At 37.8% G+C, this 15376-nt stretch overlaps 1 protein-coding gene across 4 annotated transcripts; it reads right to left on the bottom strand.

The window, feature by feature from the left end:
- Positions 1–3748: 3748 nt before the first annotated feature.
- Positions 3749–14806, bottom strand: LOC114463160 (bromodomain testis-specific protein-like). Of its 4 annotated transcripts, XM_028446464.1 has the most exons (9): positions 14060–14806; positions 12890–13077; positions 12660–12797; positions 12120–12258; positions 11513–11646; positions 11321–11427; positions 6838–7077; positions 6018–6131; positions 3749–4199 (listed from the first exon to the last, which is right to left on the bottom strand). In XM_028446464.1, the coding sequence occupies exons 1-8, from the start codon at positions 14100–14102 to the stop codon at positions 6107–6109; spliced, it is 1014 nt and encodes a 337-aa protein (XP_028302265.1). In that variant the 5' UTR covers positions 14103–14806; the 3' UTR covers positions 3749–4199; positions 6018–6106. The 4 variants fall into 4 exon arrangements, with proteins under 4 accessions (XP_028302265.1, XP_028302266.1, XP_028302269.1 ...); XM_028446465.1 differs by lacking the exons at positions 3749–4199; positions 6018–6131 and having other exon boundaries at positions 6856–7077; positions 11275–11427; XM_028446467.1 differs by lacking the exons at positions 3749–4199; positions 6018–6131 and having other exon boundaries at positions 7026–7077; positions 11223–11427.
- Between the last annotated feature and the right edge of the window lie 570 nt (positions 14807–15376).

Here is a 15376-nt window from a genome sequence, read left to right as displayed (position 1 = left end):
AAATGAAATGACCATTTTATAGAGATGCCTTTGTAGAAAATAAAGTTCAAATTGTGCAAGATTTGGTCTCTTCCTTTTTAAGTTCATACATGAGATATTTACTGTATGCAAGCGAACTATGGCAAAATTAAACGTGGGGGGTGAAAGTAACGGGTAACTTTTACTTTGAGTATTATTTAATTGAGCATTTTTTTACTTTTACTTGAGTGTTTTATGTTTGACTTACTTGTACAATAACCGTACTTCTACTTCAATAAGAAATATCAGTACTCTTTACATCTCTGATCAATGTTTGAAAAACCATTTAAATGTCTGCACTAATGTTAAAAAATGATGCTAAGGCCGCTCAACAATTCTGTTAGTCTCAGAGAAATGGGGTTATTCATTCACATGGTGTTGGTGCCTGAAATGACAGGAGAATCACATCTGAGTTTAGTCACTGCTTTAGCTTTCAAACTACAAATGTTATTGTAATTGCACATGATGTAAAAATACAGGATTACTGAGTAAACATGATCTGTGTGCGTGAGCAGCATGACGATGACTCCTGAGGCTTTAACCATGGACTGAATGTTCACTTAAGCATTTCTATAACTTCTAACCACCTCATCTATTCCTGGCAAATGACTGTGCCTAAACTCAAGGCCCGGGGTCCAAATTTGTCCCTTTAATGTGGCCAGCAAGAGAAGGTAAAAATGAGTGGGAAACTATCAGTCATTGTTTAAGTTACCAACTAAATCAGTAGGAGAGATATCAGTCCCTCCAAATTGACAGATTCAATGACATTACACAATATTTGCAGAGGCTCAAAATATTTCCACGTTTATATCACATGATGCAGTCTTCTTTTTTTTAACTTCTGAAATTGTGAAAAGAAGTCTCACTTTTTCTAGATGGGTCATTCCATGTCATTTCACAATGGCACTTCGGTCTCCAAAAATTCTGAAATTTTTGCAATTTTTTTTTTGTGAATATTCAATAGTCACACTGTACATTTTTCATTTGATTGGATGAGCACTGAGCTAAAAAACCATAAATGATTATAAGACACAGAGGCAAGCTACAATAGCCTCATGTAGAGGATTTTCAATATCCATGAGTGGTGAAATAAAATAAAAATGAAGTCGCATAAAGAAAAATAGTTTTGTATCCCAAAAAAGAGTAACCTTTATACTATAAATTAAAACAGAGATCAGATTTTTTTTATTATTATTATTATTACATTCCCACATGCCGTTATGGGTAAATGAAAATAGTAAAAAAAAAAAAAAAAAAAAAAAGGTATTTTTTCAGAGTTCAAGAGCATGTCACTTAAGAACCAATGCATGTATGTGACTAATCAATAGTGATTAGAACAGTCTACAAAGCTCTCAAGTCTCACACATTGGGCGTGAGACATATGCATTTCAACCTGTTCACCATGTATATCTCACGCAGAGAAATGACAAGGATAATAGTGATGTGTCGGTTGCGAACGAAACAGCTCTGAGAGCCGGTAGGTTTATTCTCTTTGACGTGAACGACGGGAGCCGCTTTGTTTTTTTTCTCTTATGTGTGTGTTGTCTCTGTGTGCAGAATACTGTGAAAAAACAACTATAGATCATAATGTTGGAATGAATGAGTGATAACACACAGTTTAAAGAATCTCATTTTGTAAATAAGTGGAAAGAAACGATATTTAGTGTCTTATGAATAGATTTATTTCTATAGTTTTTATCATTTATGGTCATCTCCCTCCTGATGTTGGACCAGGAGAATGATCCTTGTTTTTTTATCATAATTTTGTGTGTTTTCTGTGTAAATGTGTGTGTTTCTGGTGTCATTTTGTGTATTTTGTTTTTGTGTGTGGTTATTACTTAAATCAGTGATTCTCAACTGGTGAGTCGGGACCCAAAAGTGGGTCGCGGACCTGTACTGGGTGGGTCGTGGACAGTTGGTCAAAAATAAATAAGTACTTAATGCTTTTCATGTTGGACTTGTCTTTTATTTTGAAAGAAACTTTTCTTTTGCAGACATGAAAATATATATATTTATTTAAGAAAAAAAAAAGATTATATATGTGTGTTTTCAACAGATATTTTTTAAAAAACTAAATTTGGTTGGTTTAATTCTAAAAAAAAAGTGGGTCGCGATTTAATGTCCGTAGCGAAATGTGGGTCCCAGGGCAAGACCAGTTGAGAACCCCTGATTTAAATTATTCCAACTGTTTTTTTTTTTGTGTCGTTTGGTTGTTTCTTATGTCGTTTTGTATGTTTCTCTGTTATGTTTGTGTAATTTGTAGCAATATTGTGTGTTTTTCTCATATTTTATCATTGTTGTCATTTTGTGTGTTGCTGGTAAAGTATTTTTCTCTCGGTGTGTGTTTTTGGTGTCATTTTGCATATTTTGTTGTTGGTTGTCTGTTCTTTACATTATTCAGTATATTTTTCTCTTTTTTATATTTTTGTTGCCGTTTTGTGAATTGCTGGTGATACTCAGTAGTATTATCATTTTGTATTAAAAAATAAACATTACATATATAATTTAAAAATAGTATTTTTAAATTAAGTGAAATGCAGTGCAACATTTAACACCTGTAAACAATAAAAACTATTAAACCTTTTTGACAAATATGGAAATGTCATTAGTGTTGACATTGGTGGTCTCGATTTGCAACGCCCTGCCTACCCAACCCTAGTGCTCATGGTACGTCACTGAATATTATTGACAAGGGCACTTCAAAATCAGTAATGATCACTGTGACGTATGAAGAGAGGCACGTAACACAGTTACTTTTGCCCACTGAGACAATACTTATTCTCTAAAGTAGCAGTGGACAAAGAACCCAAACACAAATAATTACTGCTTTACCACAGTAAAAATCTTTCAATCACCTGCTTAACATTAACTTAACTTTGTAACGTCAATAAAAACAATAATAGCAAAACTGATCGCACACCAGCTTAATATTAACTAAAGTGTAGTAAACATGAAAAGATAATGTGATGCGATCACACATCAGTCGTCTATTCAGTCTTTGCTGCATAAATACAGTATTGTTTACCGGATTTTAGTGACTGAGCAGATATAACAGTGACAACCTTACTGTATGTACCGTACCGGTATATGGCTAGTGAGGCTGTATTGAGCCTCACTAGCTCACTAGCTGTGCGGTTTTCATCCTGAAAGGAATCGATTGAAGATTGTATAGCCTTTGCTAGCGCTTCCAAGCTTTTGGAGTTAGCATTAGCATCTGCTTCTGAGTTGGCCATTGAGTTTAGGGTGGTGTTTCTCGATGACCTACTTTCTCTATGGTCTTTAGGAGGCCTCTGGGTTCACCGGTCCCTAAGCGAGACCCACGCTGAAGTTTAAAAAGATGCGAGGTCCGAAAAATATAAATTTAATACAATATTGCAGGAGTTGTGGCAGACGCGTCTACTCTGTAAGCATGCTCACTAGAGCCCCCCCAATTAAATCAAATCAAATCAAAGTGTTTATTGTCATCTGTACAGTTAGAAACACGTTTCCCTGTACAATGAAATTCTTGCTTTGCCGACTGCCAGTGAATGCCTACGTAATAAGGAATAAATCGAGATAAAAGAACTATAATAACTAACAGTGGCATGCAACACTGTTACTCAACAAAACCTGAACATTAAATACAAAACACCTGTACAATTAAAAAATACAAATATATTAACTATACAGAGGAGAGGTGATATATACAATGGTATGTGCAAAAAGCTGTTTCATAATAGAAAGACATGGTGTTAGCTGTGCATGGGCGCATCTAAAGTGCGAATGCAGGTGGTGTGCAAAGTTCAGTGGAGAAGGGGGGGGGGGGGGGTGAATGAATAGTTCATTAGACTCCGATCACTTATGTAGGAGTCTAATGGCCGAGGGGAAGAAGGAGTTTTTGAGTCTGCTGGTCCTGCATTTCACACTTCTGTACCTCCGGCCTGAGGGTAGAAGTGTGAACATTTTTAAGAGTAATGTGCCAAATTTAAAAAAAACTGTTCTGATCATCGTAAAAATACTTAAATAGGCTCAAAAATGAGTATTCTCAAGTATTCAGCTACAGTCTTTTTATTTTTTGTGTTTCTGGTGACTTGGCCGCATATTTTCTTTGCCGGTCAACAAGGGCTGGTAGGGTCGGCTGACTCTCAGGCTGCCATGGTTTTTGGTCTGGTAGCTGCTGGCCGACTTTTCTCAGCTTCATTCTGTTAAAGAGAAACATAACACATTTAAATAAAAATAACTGTATTGTCCTTTAATCAAACATAGTCTGTTCATGTTACAGATGGGCAGAACTGGTAACTATTGCTGCCTAGCTCACACATTAACATTGGTCGTTTTATTTGTAGCCACAGCCGCTAGCATATTACAAAACAGCTAATGTGGCAATTGGCTAATTGTTAAACGTCTAACGTGTGCCGCCGGCAGGGTTAACGTTCATGATAACTGTATAATACTTCAATGTTGCTAAAGCGGGAGCTTTACTGACGATTTGAAATTCCTCATAGAGACCGAGGTGTCGGTCTTTCAGATGCTTTACAGTGCTACTGAAGTTTGTAGCCACCACTTTGAAGCATTGCTTGCACACAGGCCTGTCGAAATCCGTTGCCGTCCCTTCGGCATTTGCTTGATATGCCAAATACTTACATACGCAACTTTTTATAAAAATGTATGAGAACAGCATTAATGTCACAGTCACTATATTTCCCCTCAGGGATCAATGGTTTACTGAATATGAGCAGGTTTATTGTTTAAGTTTTGATAAACTTAATTTAAATTAATCTAATTTAAATTATCCTGATATCATTCCAGACCATAATGATTGCACGAAAATAAATGGACACTAGGATACATCAGTTATTTCACCACTAGGGGCCAAAATATTTCCAGAATATTTCCTGTCCATTTCCGCGTTTAACTGTTTTCATTGGTTTTCATTGGTAACGTGGATTTTATAGGGCCCTAGTAGTGTGATCAGCTGCAGCTGAGGGGAGGGGCTGCACATGTGTTGGTTTGCGTCTGCATCAGCGAATAAGGTTGTGTCAATTACAACAGGTGAGGAAAAAAAAACTGGAGATGAACCATAGATATATAGAGATGAACACTGCTCACTGTTTTGGTATTGATACTTTATTCAGTATCAAGTTTTTTGACAACACTAGGGGCTTGCCCGTAAGCATCGCAAAGGGCCGTTAGGATGGATAATCCATGACATTGCTGCAATGTTTGGAAATTCAATATCCCTCTAAAATTCTGTTTATCCAGTGGTTGGTACAAAAAGTGACCAAACCTTGTGTGTAAAAGTATACTGTTGTATACTGCTGTTCTGCCATGTGATGGCTCAGTTCGTGTTGTATGTAATTTGTTATTTGATACATTAAACACAACGTTATTTATAACAATTTCACCTGTGGTGATTCATTGATAAAATACAGTACACATCAGATTTCTGTACCTTGACCTTGTTCCTCCTATTTGCTGTTCTACAAAGTTTCATCGTTATTAGCAGATGGTTAACAAACTATTAATAGTAATAAATGAGTAAAAATATTGGTGAAGTATTAGTAATTAGCTTATATATGATATTGGGACGTTATTCTAAAGTTGCAACTATTCCTCATTTACTAACGTCCTAATAACGTATATAAAGGTTTAACTGATACTTAACAAGTCATTAGTAAGTAGTTAACTAATGGCTTATTCGTGATCTATTATTAATTTACAAGGTATAATTATACATCATTAACATACAGTAAACATGGAATTTATAAGTTTTAACTAACAGATTTTAAGTTATCTATTGGCTATCTATAAAGCACAGTTATAAATCCTTAATAAACTGTTAGCAAATATTCTCATTAACTAACAGTTTATTCATGATCTATTTACTACTAATAATGGATAGTTATTATAAAGTGTACCATGATTAATAGCTTTAAAAAATTAAAAATAAAATAAAACCTCTGTACCTCACAAAAGGAAGCAAACATGTAACAAACTATACACTTAACCTTAGTATTTACCCTGTGGTTTGTCTTCTCCGTGTAAGAGATGCTCCTCATCGACACCATGAAGGTTCCCACAGTCATTTGATTTGTCCTCCTTTATTCCTTCATTGGATTTCATCAGATTTTTCTCTGTAAAATAATATGTAATAATCTTAGGGTTGGGGTCAATTACATTTTTCAATTTCAATTATGTCTTCAATTATCAATGTTAAATTATAACTCAATTACAATTATGATGACCGGCATTTTTTCCAATTACAGTTAAAATTATGATTATTTTTTCCCCTTGAAAGTCAATTACAATTACATTCTGAATTACTAAAGTTCAATTACAATTGATCAGAATTACTAAACCTATAGGCTAAACCTAATAAGTCCATAAAACGTAACCTTCCTCTTGTGTTAGCTTTCTGTTATAGTTCAGTTTGACCCATGTCTTAAATCAGCTGTAAAATACACACAAAAAATATTATCTGTCATCAAATTTAGTTATCTATTATTCTGTCCATATACCTAGAATTATATATTTGGTTAAATGGTAAATTATCCTCAAGAGAAGTGACAGGTAATGGGAAAAGTCGTGGAGGCAGCAGTCTCAGCAGAGATGCCCAGACCTCCCGATCCACGCACACCTCCTCCAGCCGTTCTGGGGGGACCTCGAGGCGACACCAGGCCAGCTCAGAGACATAATATATATAATTATGTCATAACTGTAATTCTTTATAATACAATTACAATTATAATTGAACCCAACCCTGACCTTACTTTGATAAAGTGTAGAGCTTAGCCTTTACGTGATTGAATAAAACATTGGTAATGCTACGATGACACTTACTGTTTGAGTTGTTCTACAATGCTCTGCAGGGCTCTCAGTGTGGAGTCCTGGAGCATATCAAAGTCCACATCTAACTCCTCCAAATTGGAACTCCACAGAAACGGCTCCATGGAACAAATGATCTTGAATAGCTCTTCCGTTTGGTCACCAGCCAGAATGTAAACGTCCAGTTTGAGCTTCTCCTTCTCGTCGTAAGTCATGGGAGACGACGGACTGGGCTTGTTGCGTTTTGCATCGGGCCTACAGTGGACAGAAGGAGATCAAACGTTTAGCTCAAAGGGCTTGAAAACTGGAGTGTTTTTAATATGTTAAAGAAGCATATGTCAAGGTTTCATTTATTCAGAGAACATTTTTCAGCAAATTCACTTTGATCTTTTGACATGTTTTGACTGACAACTGTCACTCTTCCTCAAAGGCGTCTGCTCATGACTTTGATGTGTCCTTATGAATAATTTCTTGACAGTTGTGTCAGGCTGGCCACGCCTCCTGTTGTCCGATGGCCTCTGGAGAAGAGACCATTGGGCGACAGGACGCGTCATCAAAGGACTGAAAGTGAGATCAAAGGAGTACATTTCCTGAAAAAAGATGTCTGAGTAAATGAAACCTTGAAGTGTGTAAATTGTGCAAGGTATAAAATATTCTAAAAAGTCCTTTTTTGATGTGTTTTTTTTTTTTTAATAAAAAGGTGCACATATTTTCTTTATTAGTAACACATTAAACACATTTTTTGTTATATACATTTTCACTACAGGTATCCTTTAACATATTATTCAAAAAGAAGACAAAATTAACTTGCTGGAATTTTTAAAGGGGACATATCTACCTATAAAAGCAAGGGAGGTCTGTGTGTGTTACTGTGTGTTATTAATGTGTGTGTGTGTGTGTGTGTGTGTTGTGTGTGTGTGTGTGTGTGTGTGTGTGTGTGTGTGTGTGTGTGTGTGTGTTATTAATGTGTGTGTGTGTGTGTGTGTGTGTGTTATTAATGTGTGTGTGTGTGTGTGTGTGTTGTGTGTGTTATTAATGTGTGTGTGTGTGTGTGTGTGTATTATTGTGTGTGTGTGTGTGTGTGTTTTTGTTTTTGTGTGTGTGTGTGTTTGTGTGGTGTGTGTGTGTTTTATTGTGTGTGTGTGGGTGTGTGTGTGTGTGTGTGTGTGTGTGTGTGTGTGTGTGTGTGTGTTATTGTGTGTGTGTGTGTGTTATTATTGTGTGTGTGTGTATGTGTGTGTGTCTAATGTGTGTGTGTGTGTGTGTGTGTGTTACTAATGTGTGTGTGTGTGTGTGTGTTACTAATGTGTGTGTGTGTGTGTATGTGTTATTAGTGTGTGTGTGTGTGTGTTACTATGTGTGTGTGTGTGTGTGTGTGTGTTACTATGTGTGTGTGGTGTGTGTGTGTGTTATTAATGTGTTGGTGGTGTGTTTTTAGTGTGTGTGTTTGTGTGTGTGTGTGTGTGTGTGTTACTGTGTGTTATTAATGTGTGTGTGTGTGTGTGTGTGTGTGTGTGTGTTATTAATGTGTGGTGTGTGTGTGTTGTGTGTGTGGTGTGTTTAGTGTTCTTCTTATGTGTGTGTGTGTGTGTGTTGTGTGTTGGTGTGTTGTTCCTTTTGTTGTGTGTGTGTGTGTTCTTTGCTGTGTGTGTGTGTGTCTGTGTTGTGTGTGTGTGTGTGTTCCTACTGTGTGTGTGTGTTCCTATGTGCTGTTTGTGTGGGTTTTTTTCTCATGTGTGTGTGGTGTGTCTGTGTTATTAGTGTGGTTAGTGTTGTGTGTGTTACTAAGTGTGTGTGTGTTCTTAATGTGTGTGTGTGTGTTATTAGTGTGTGTGTTTGTGTTGTGTGTGTGTGGTGTGTGTGTGGTGTGTGTTACTGTGTGTTATTAATGTGTTGTGTGTGTGTGTGTGTGTTTGTTGTGTGTTTGTGTGTGTTCTTCCGTATGTGTGTGTGGTGTGTGTTTTCTTGTGTGTGTTGTGTGTTCATTTGCCCTGTGTGTGTGTGTGTGTGTGTGTGTTGTGTGTGTGTGTGTGTGTGTATACTCTTCCTGTGTGTGTGTGTGTGTGTGTGTGTGTTCTTCCTGTGTGTGTGTGTGTGTGTGTGTGTGTGTGTGTTCTTCCTGTGGTGTGTGTGTGTGGTGTGTGGTGTGGTGCTGTGTGTGTGTGTGTTTGTGTGTTCTTATGTGTGGTGTGTGGTTTGTGTTCTTCCTGTGTGTGTGGTGTCTGTGTGTGTGTGTGTGTGTTGTGATCACTCCTGTGGTGTGGTGTGTGTGTGTGTTCCATGTGTGGTGTGTGTGGTGTTTTGTATCTGCGTGTGTGTGTGTGTGTGTTCTCATGTGTATGTGTGTTGTGTGTGTTTTGCTTGTGTAGTTGTTGTGTGTGTGTGTGTGTGTGTTTTTCCTAGTGTGTGTGTGTGTGTTTATAGTGTGTGTGTGTGTGTGTGTTATTAATGTGTGTGTGTGTGTTTTAGTATTAATGTGTGTGTGTGTGTGTGTGTGTGTGTGTGTGTGTGTGTGTGTGTGTGTGTGTGTGGTGTTATTAATGTGGTGTGTGTGTGTATGTGTGTGTGTGTGTTACTAATTGTGTGTGTGTGTTGTGTGTGTGTGTGTGTTATTAATGTGTGTGTGTGTGTGTGTGTATGTGTTATTAGTGTGTGTGTGTGTGTGTGTTACTAATGTGTGTGTGTGTGTGTGTGTGTGTGTGTGTGTTACTAATGTGTGTGTGTGTGTGTGTGTTATTAATGTGTGTGTGTGTGTGTTATTAGTGTGTGTGTGTGTGTGTGTTATTAATGTGTGTGTGTGTGTGTGTGTGTGTGTGTTATTAATGTGTGTGTGTGTGTGTTATTAATGTGTGTGTGTGTGTGTGTGTGTGTGTGTGTGTGTGTGTGTGTGTGTGTGTGTGTGTGGTGTGTGTGTGTGTGTGTGTGTGTGGATGTGTGGATGTGTGTGTGTGTGGAGCAAATATCTCCCTGACACGTTGCGAGTTCGACCTGAAACTCGGTCGACGGGTTCCAAATACCCCGAGTGTGTATCTGTTATTTTGGAGTAATTTGGTCATTTCAAAATGTTTATTTTAATTTTATTTCACTTCTGGACGCCCCCGAAATGAAACCTATTCAACTTTTGACCTCAGGGTGTGAGGGGGCGCTAGCGCACCATCTATATCTATTTCACTGCACAGCTCACTTCCGGTGCGTGCATGAGCTCCTGTGGACTTCGCTTTTCTCTTTTGAGGAAAAAATACTTTTTTACTGTTCTTTATTAGGTGATGACATTTCGAAACGTTTATTTTCATGTTAGTTTGACCGTTCGCTATTTAGACCGGACAGACCTCACCCGGAAGTTATTGACGGCAATGGCTGCTGTGTTGAAAGCTGCACATTTTTTCGCAGGGCGTGTGTGTAAAAACCAACGGAGGAGATTAGAGTCTCAGGTAGAGAGTCTGTCTCTCTCACACACACATACACACACATCGATCAGGTGGGCTTCACTATCGATCACCGTCTACGTGACATGCGCGCAGGTATGTGAGTGGGCGTGGGGGTGGGCTCTCCAGTGATTGGCTTTGGCGCGCACATGGCGACGGTGCTCAGTGATTGGCTAATAAGTTATTTCTAACTGATAACATCATCACTGTAGAGGTAGGACCAATGTTCTATCTGACCTAAGGTCCCGTTCAAACACAACCTAATTTGGCCAAAAAGCTACTGAACCTCCCACTTTTCTATAGCAATACATACTTCCTACAGGCACTGCACTAGTTTATCTATAAAAGCAAGAAAGTTCTGCGTACGTGTGTGTGTGAGCAAATCTCTCCCCGACGTAATGTCTGTTCGACCTGAAACTTTTTAAACAGCTTCCACATAGCCCGAGTGTGTGCATCCGTTATTTTTGAATTATTTGGTGATTTCAAAACATTTATTTAAATTTTTTTTGCGCTCCGACGGCACATTCAAGTTTGCCCAGAAGTGAAACCTATTTAGCTTTTGATCTCAGTGTGAGTGGGCGCTAGCGCACCATCTATATCTATTTCACTGCACAGCTCCGCTCTGATGCATGCCAAAGCCAATCAGAGTGGCGAGCTAAAGTCACATGTTCGGCCAGAGCCAATCGCAACAAACCTGGAGTAGCATCAGACCTGCGCGCACACAGCCAAACAGACATGGATTGCAGGCACATGAGTGAGAGAGAAGAAGATAGTTCAAGGCTCTTTCACAAGTTTTGAAATCCTGTGAACTTCTCTTTTGAGGAAACATACTTTTTGACTGTTCCTTTTTTGGTGATTATGTGTCAAAACATTTATTTTCATTTTATTTTGAAAACACCGTGGAATCAACGCAGGTTACACCGGACAGAGGTTAGACCGGAGAAGGGGGAGTCCCGTCAAAGCAGCCACACTCACACTGATGTACTAGCAAAGCTCTCAAGTCTCACACATTGGCCTTGAGACATACGTATTTCAACCTGATGTGAGTCACTGAGTGCGTGCATGTGCGTAACTGAAGTGCGTGCGTGTGTGTGAACCCAGTGAAGGTCGGGTCCTTAAATTTATTCGGCCTTTTTGAGTAGTTATGCTCCCTCTTCAAATTGTTTATTTGTAATTCCATCTGTAAAGTGAGAATGACATACTGTAAATAATGGTACTGTATAGAGAAGTATAAAAATCTGACATTTTAAAAGCAGGTTTCCTACCTTTAAACTGTTCTCTGGTGCATCATTTTGTACGGGAGACCTCTTAAGTGCTTGAAACTGAGGAATATCAGGAGGAATGGCCGTCACTCTCTGCTCCTTAAGCACCTCTGACACCAGAGAACTCTGTAAAGATCCTGCAACACAGAACATTAACAGACTATCAGTGCACAGTGCAGAGCCTGTGTTCCTTCATCTTGAAATCACATGATTGATGATGTCACACGGCCCTACTGCCTGTAAACATTCCATTGTATTCTATTGGAGTGAAACATTCAGCCTGATTTTTAGATATTTTAGCAGCTTTTCAGATCACTTAGCAGCTTTATCAGTCAAAATGACTCCGGCTCTAAAAATTCAGGCAAGTTAAAGATATCAATGTAAACGTCTTTTGTTTACAGTAAGCACCACGGACTGTTGAAGACACACAAACCCTGAGAATATAAGCCCTTTTGGGTGGGAGTCCTTCAACAGTCCGTTATTTACTCACTAACTTCAGTCTAGATCACAATACAAAAAATTTAAAAATAAATAAAATATTAAAAAATTAAATGAAAGCTAGACATTTATATTGGTCATTTTAAACTTTAAATAAGTTTTTTTAAAGTACTTGAATGTGTCTTTTTCATCTTCCTCACTGGTTCCCCTTCTTCCAGTTCTGTGTCCACATCTTCCGTCGACATTTTTGACAATTTCTGCAAAAAGAGCTTCTGCAGAGTCTGTGCCATCACAACAATATCGTCTCCAGCCTTTGGAGAAAATGAAAAGGGACAAAATGCACCATGAAAGAGCCGTACAATGAAAAGCACACACTCCTTTGAGTAAATGTAATTTAAAAAGTAGGAACAATTAGAACTGGCAAATAATGGGCATGACAAATCGTGAATGTGGTTAAAATGGTGAGGTAAGGTTAAAAGTGACAATGATGCCTCATCACATGTGACATTAGATGAAAAGGTGTTGGAAACCACACCTCCATCTATTGGCCTGGCATGTATACTACATAGTTATTGATGTTTCCAGTGGTCTCATGTTTTGAAAACGTGGCTGTGTGAATGTGTAACTTTTGGAAACAAAAACAAGAGCAAAATGTTGTGGTGTAAACAGGGCCTCAGTTACCACCACTGTAAGGCCAAATGTAACCTCATACCTTGTTGTAGACGTAGCAGTTGTTAAACATTGTGTCAAAGTCCTTTATGCAGTCCTGTGCTGTGCAGTAGTATCCGTTCTGCAGACGCTTCCTTATGGTGCCCAGATCCATTGGACTTTTGATGATTGTGTAATAATCCTGAAAAGAAAAAAAAAAAAAAGCAAATGCCCTGAGTAACCTAACTTATGACATCATCATATTTTGTTTGTGGTGAACATTTCACTACTTACTGGGATACACAGAGCCTCTGCATCAACTGGCTGGCGAAAAGGCAACGAAAACTGGTGCTGCCATAACGCTTCCATAACATTCTCCAGATACTGAAGCTGAATGGTCACATGACCATTGTTGGCTTCAGGCAGAGGTGCGCTGGATGGCACGGATGGACCGACTTTCACATCCCACATGGTGGTGGAGTCTGATTCATTACCCAGAAAAAAGAATGAAAGGCCACATTGTATGACTTCATTTCACATTATCTGTATTTCTGCTTTTAATTAGACCTGTGATCAGCTATGATGAGACAATTTTTCCTGAGAGCATCAATCAAAAGTAAAGTAAATTATAAAGCCCACCACAGAAGCAAAGCTAATAAACCTTTAATCAAACCTAAGCTTATTTGCAACACGGATTTCACCAATTTTATGATCGATGCAATACTAATCTAAACACACACACTCAAGGATAACACAGAATAAGAATAATGCATTCAACGTTAAAGTGCCTTTCAGGTCACCCAAGGACACTGTACAGAACAAGATAAAAGCAGATATAAATAGGATATATAAAAAAAAATATATATATATATATATATATCTATATCCATCCATCCATCCATTTTCATACCCGCTTATTCCCGTTTAACAGGGTCACGGTATATATATATATATATATATTTTTTTTTTTTTTTTTAAATACAATAAAACAAAATATTATACAGAGGGTGAGGAACACACAATTTATACATGTAGGATGTTTTTTCTGCTACAAACTGAAATATGCCCACAGAAACAGAAAGATGCCCTCATTTAAAATTGCTGCGGATGGTAAATGTTTAAACGGACTAGATTTAAATAGAGCTTTTATGACAAAGTAGTTCCAAATCTCTTTACAATATCAGCTCATTCAGACAGGAATACTATTTAATATGTAAATAATTTCATATTATTATATATATTATTATATTAACGCTGCTTGTCTGGTTTTTTTTCTTTTTCTTTCTGTATTTCTGGTTGGATTTAAGTCAGTGAAACACAATAACCACACTGTTTAATTGTTGTCTTGATTTGGTTTTAAAACAAAATAACCAAAGAATGAACGGCAGACAGATTATTTGCTAACTTCAATAAGGAATATCACAGAATTAGTTCTTAAAGTTTACAATATTAACAGAAACTCACCTTCTTTACAAACGTTGCTCACTGGGGACATCTGCTGGTCCATCTTTACGGGCTGTTAATAGGGTATTAGATCAATTTTAGTAGTAGTTTCTGATTCCGACACTGTTTTAAATCCACTCATGTAGAATCTGAATCGAAGATGACAGCGCTTTCATTTTAGACTGAATTACCATGACTACCATGTTCCGCGAAGCTGCGACCAATGACGAAATGCGTATTGTAAAAGCACATTATTATTGGACAAACAGGCCTAAAACATCTATTTTACCGGGAGGGAGTGTGCTAGTGAGCCGAAAAGAAGTAGGAAGTGCTTCGACGGGTGAAAATTAAACGTTTCAATCATTATTTCCAATGCTTTATTTCCAGATTTTTTTTTTTTTTTTTTTTTTAATAACGTGTGTGTGACACACCTTACGCCTCTTTCTGGTCCTGATAATGACTTCCAGCTTTACAAAAAATATAAATAAAAATACAAGTTCAGCCAGCCTGGGCCAAACCGAGGCCAAAAGCATCCTCGGGCCTGAGTACCTCCGTATGCCGGATTTAGCATCCAGCTAAAGCCGAGCTCGCTTCCCGACAAAGTTCACGGATACGGAAGTGTCGGACTTAAACCACAGCTCCCAAGAGACACGCATTTTAACCTGTTCACACGCCACACCATGTATATCTCACGCAGAGGAATTACAAGGATAATAGTGGTGTGTCTGTCGCGAACGAACCGGCTCTAAGAGCCGGTCTACTCTACACCACGACGGGAGCCGCTTTGTTTTAGACAGGAGTAGAGTTGGGAACCTCATGATAGATGTGCGATACAAAGCTCACAATAACGATTATATCGTGATATGACGATACTGCGACAATCAATATATTGGTCAGAAATCAATCTCCAATAATCTGACATAACAAGAAAAAAAAAAGATTAAGTGAAAAAATATTTTTTTAATTTTATATCTCTGAAAGACAATAAATTGAAAAAGTGTCCTATGAACAGTGACACTATTTTAGTGCCACATTTCTGTAAATAAGTGTCAACATACCAATGTAAACGAATAAGTTTCTCCAATAGTGCTTTCTATAAACAAAAAATAGGGTCTTTTTTTTACCAGTGACACCATTATAGTGCAATATTCCAGTAAATATATTGGTTCCTTCAACAAACAGTGGCAAAATTTCTGTGAAGACGTACCAGCACATTTTAGTAAAAAAGCAGAAAAGGTTTTGAAAAAAAATATATATATATTTTTAAATTAAAAATTGATACTTAGCGCAAGCATATCGATAATCGATATATCGCAATATTTTTGCGCACTATCGCCG

The sequence above is a fragment of the Gouania willdenowi genome, chromosome 5 (genome assembly GCF_900634775.1).
Source record: "Gouania willdenowi chromosome 5, fGouWil2.1, whole genome shotgun sequence".
Lineage (NCBI taxonomy): Eukaryota > Metazoa > Chordata > Actinopteri > Blenniiformes > Gobiesocidae > Gouania > Gouania willdenowi.
This window is presented reverse-complemented; position numbering and strand designations above follow the sequence as displayed.

Excerpts from the sequence above, each read along its gene's own strand:
- LOC114463160 (XM_028446464.1), bottom strand. The coding sequence starts at position 14,102 with ATGGACCAGCAGATGTCCCCAGTGAGCAACGTTTGTAAAGAAG. Across the intron at positions 12,798-12,889 it reads CAGAGGCTCTGTGTATCCCA|GATTATTACACAATCATCAA; the intron begins GTAAGTAGTGAA and ends TTTTCTTTTCAG. Across the intron at positions 11,647-12,119 it reads GATGAAAAAGACACATTCAA|GATCTTTACAGAGTTCTCTG; the intron begins GTACTTTAAAAA and ends TCTGTGTTGCAG.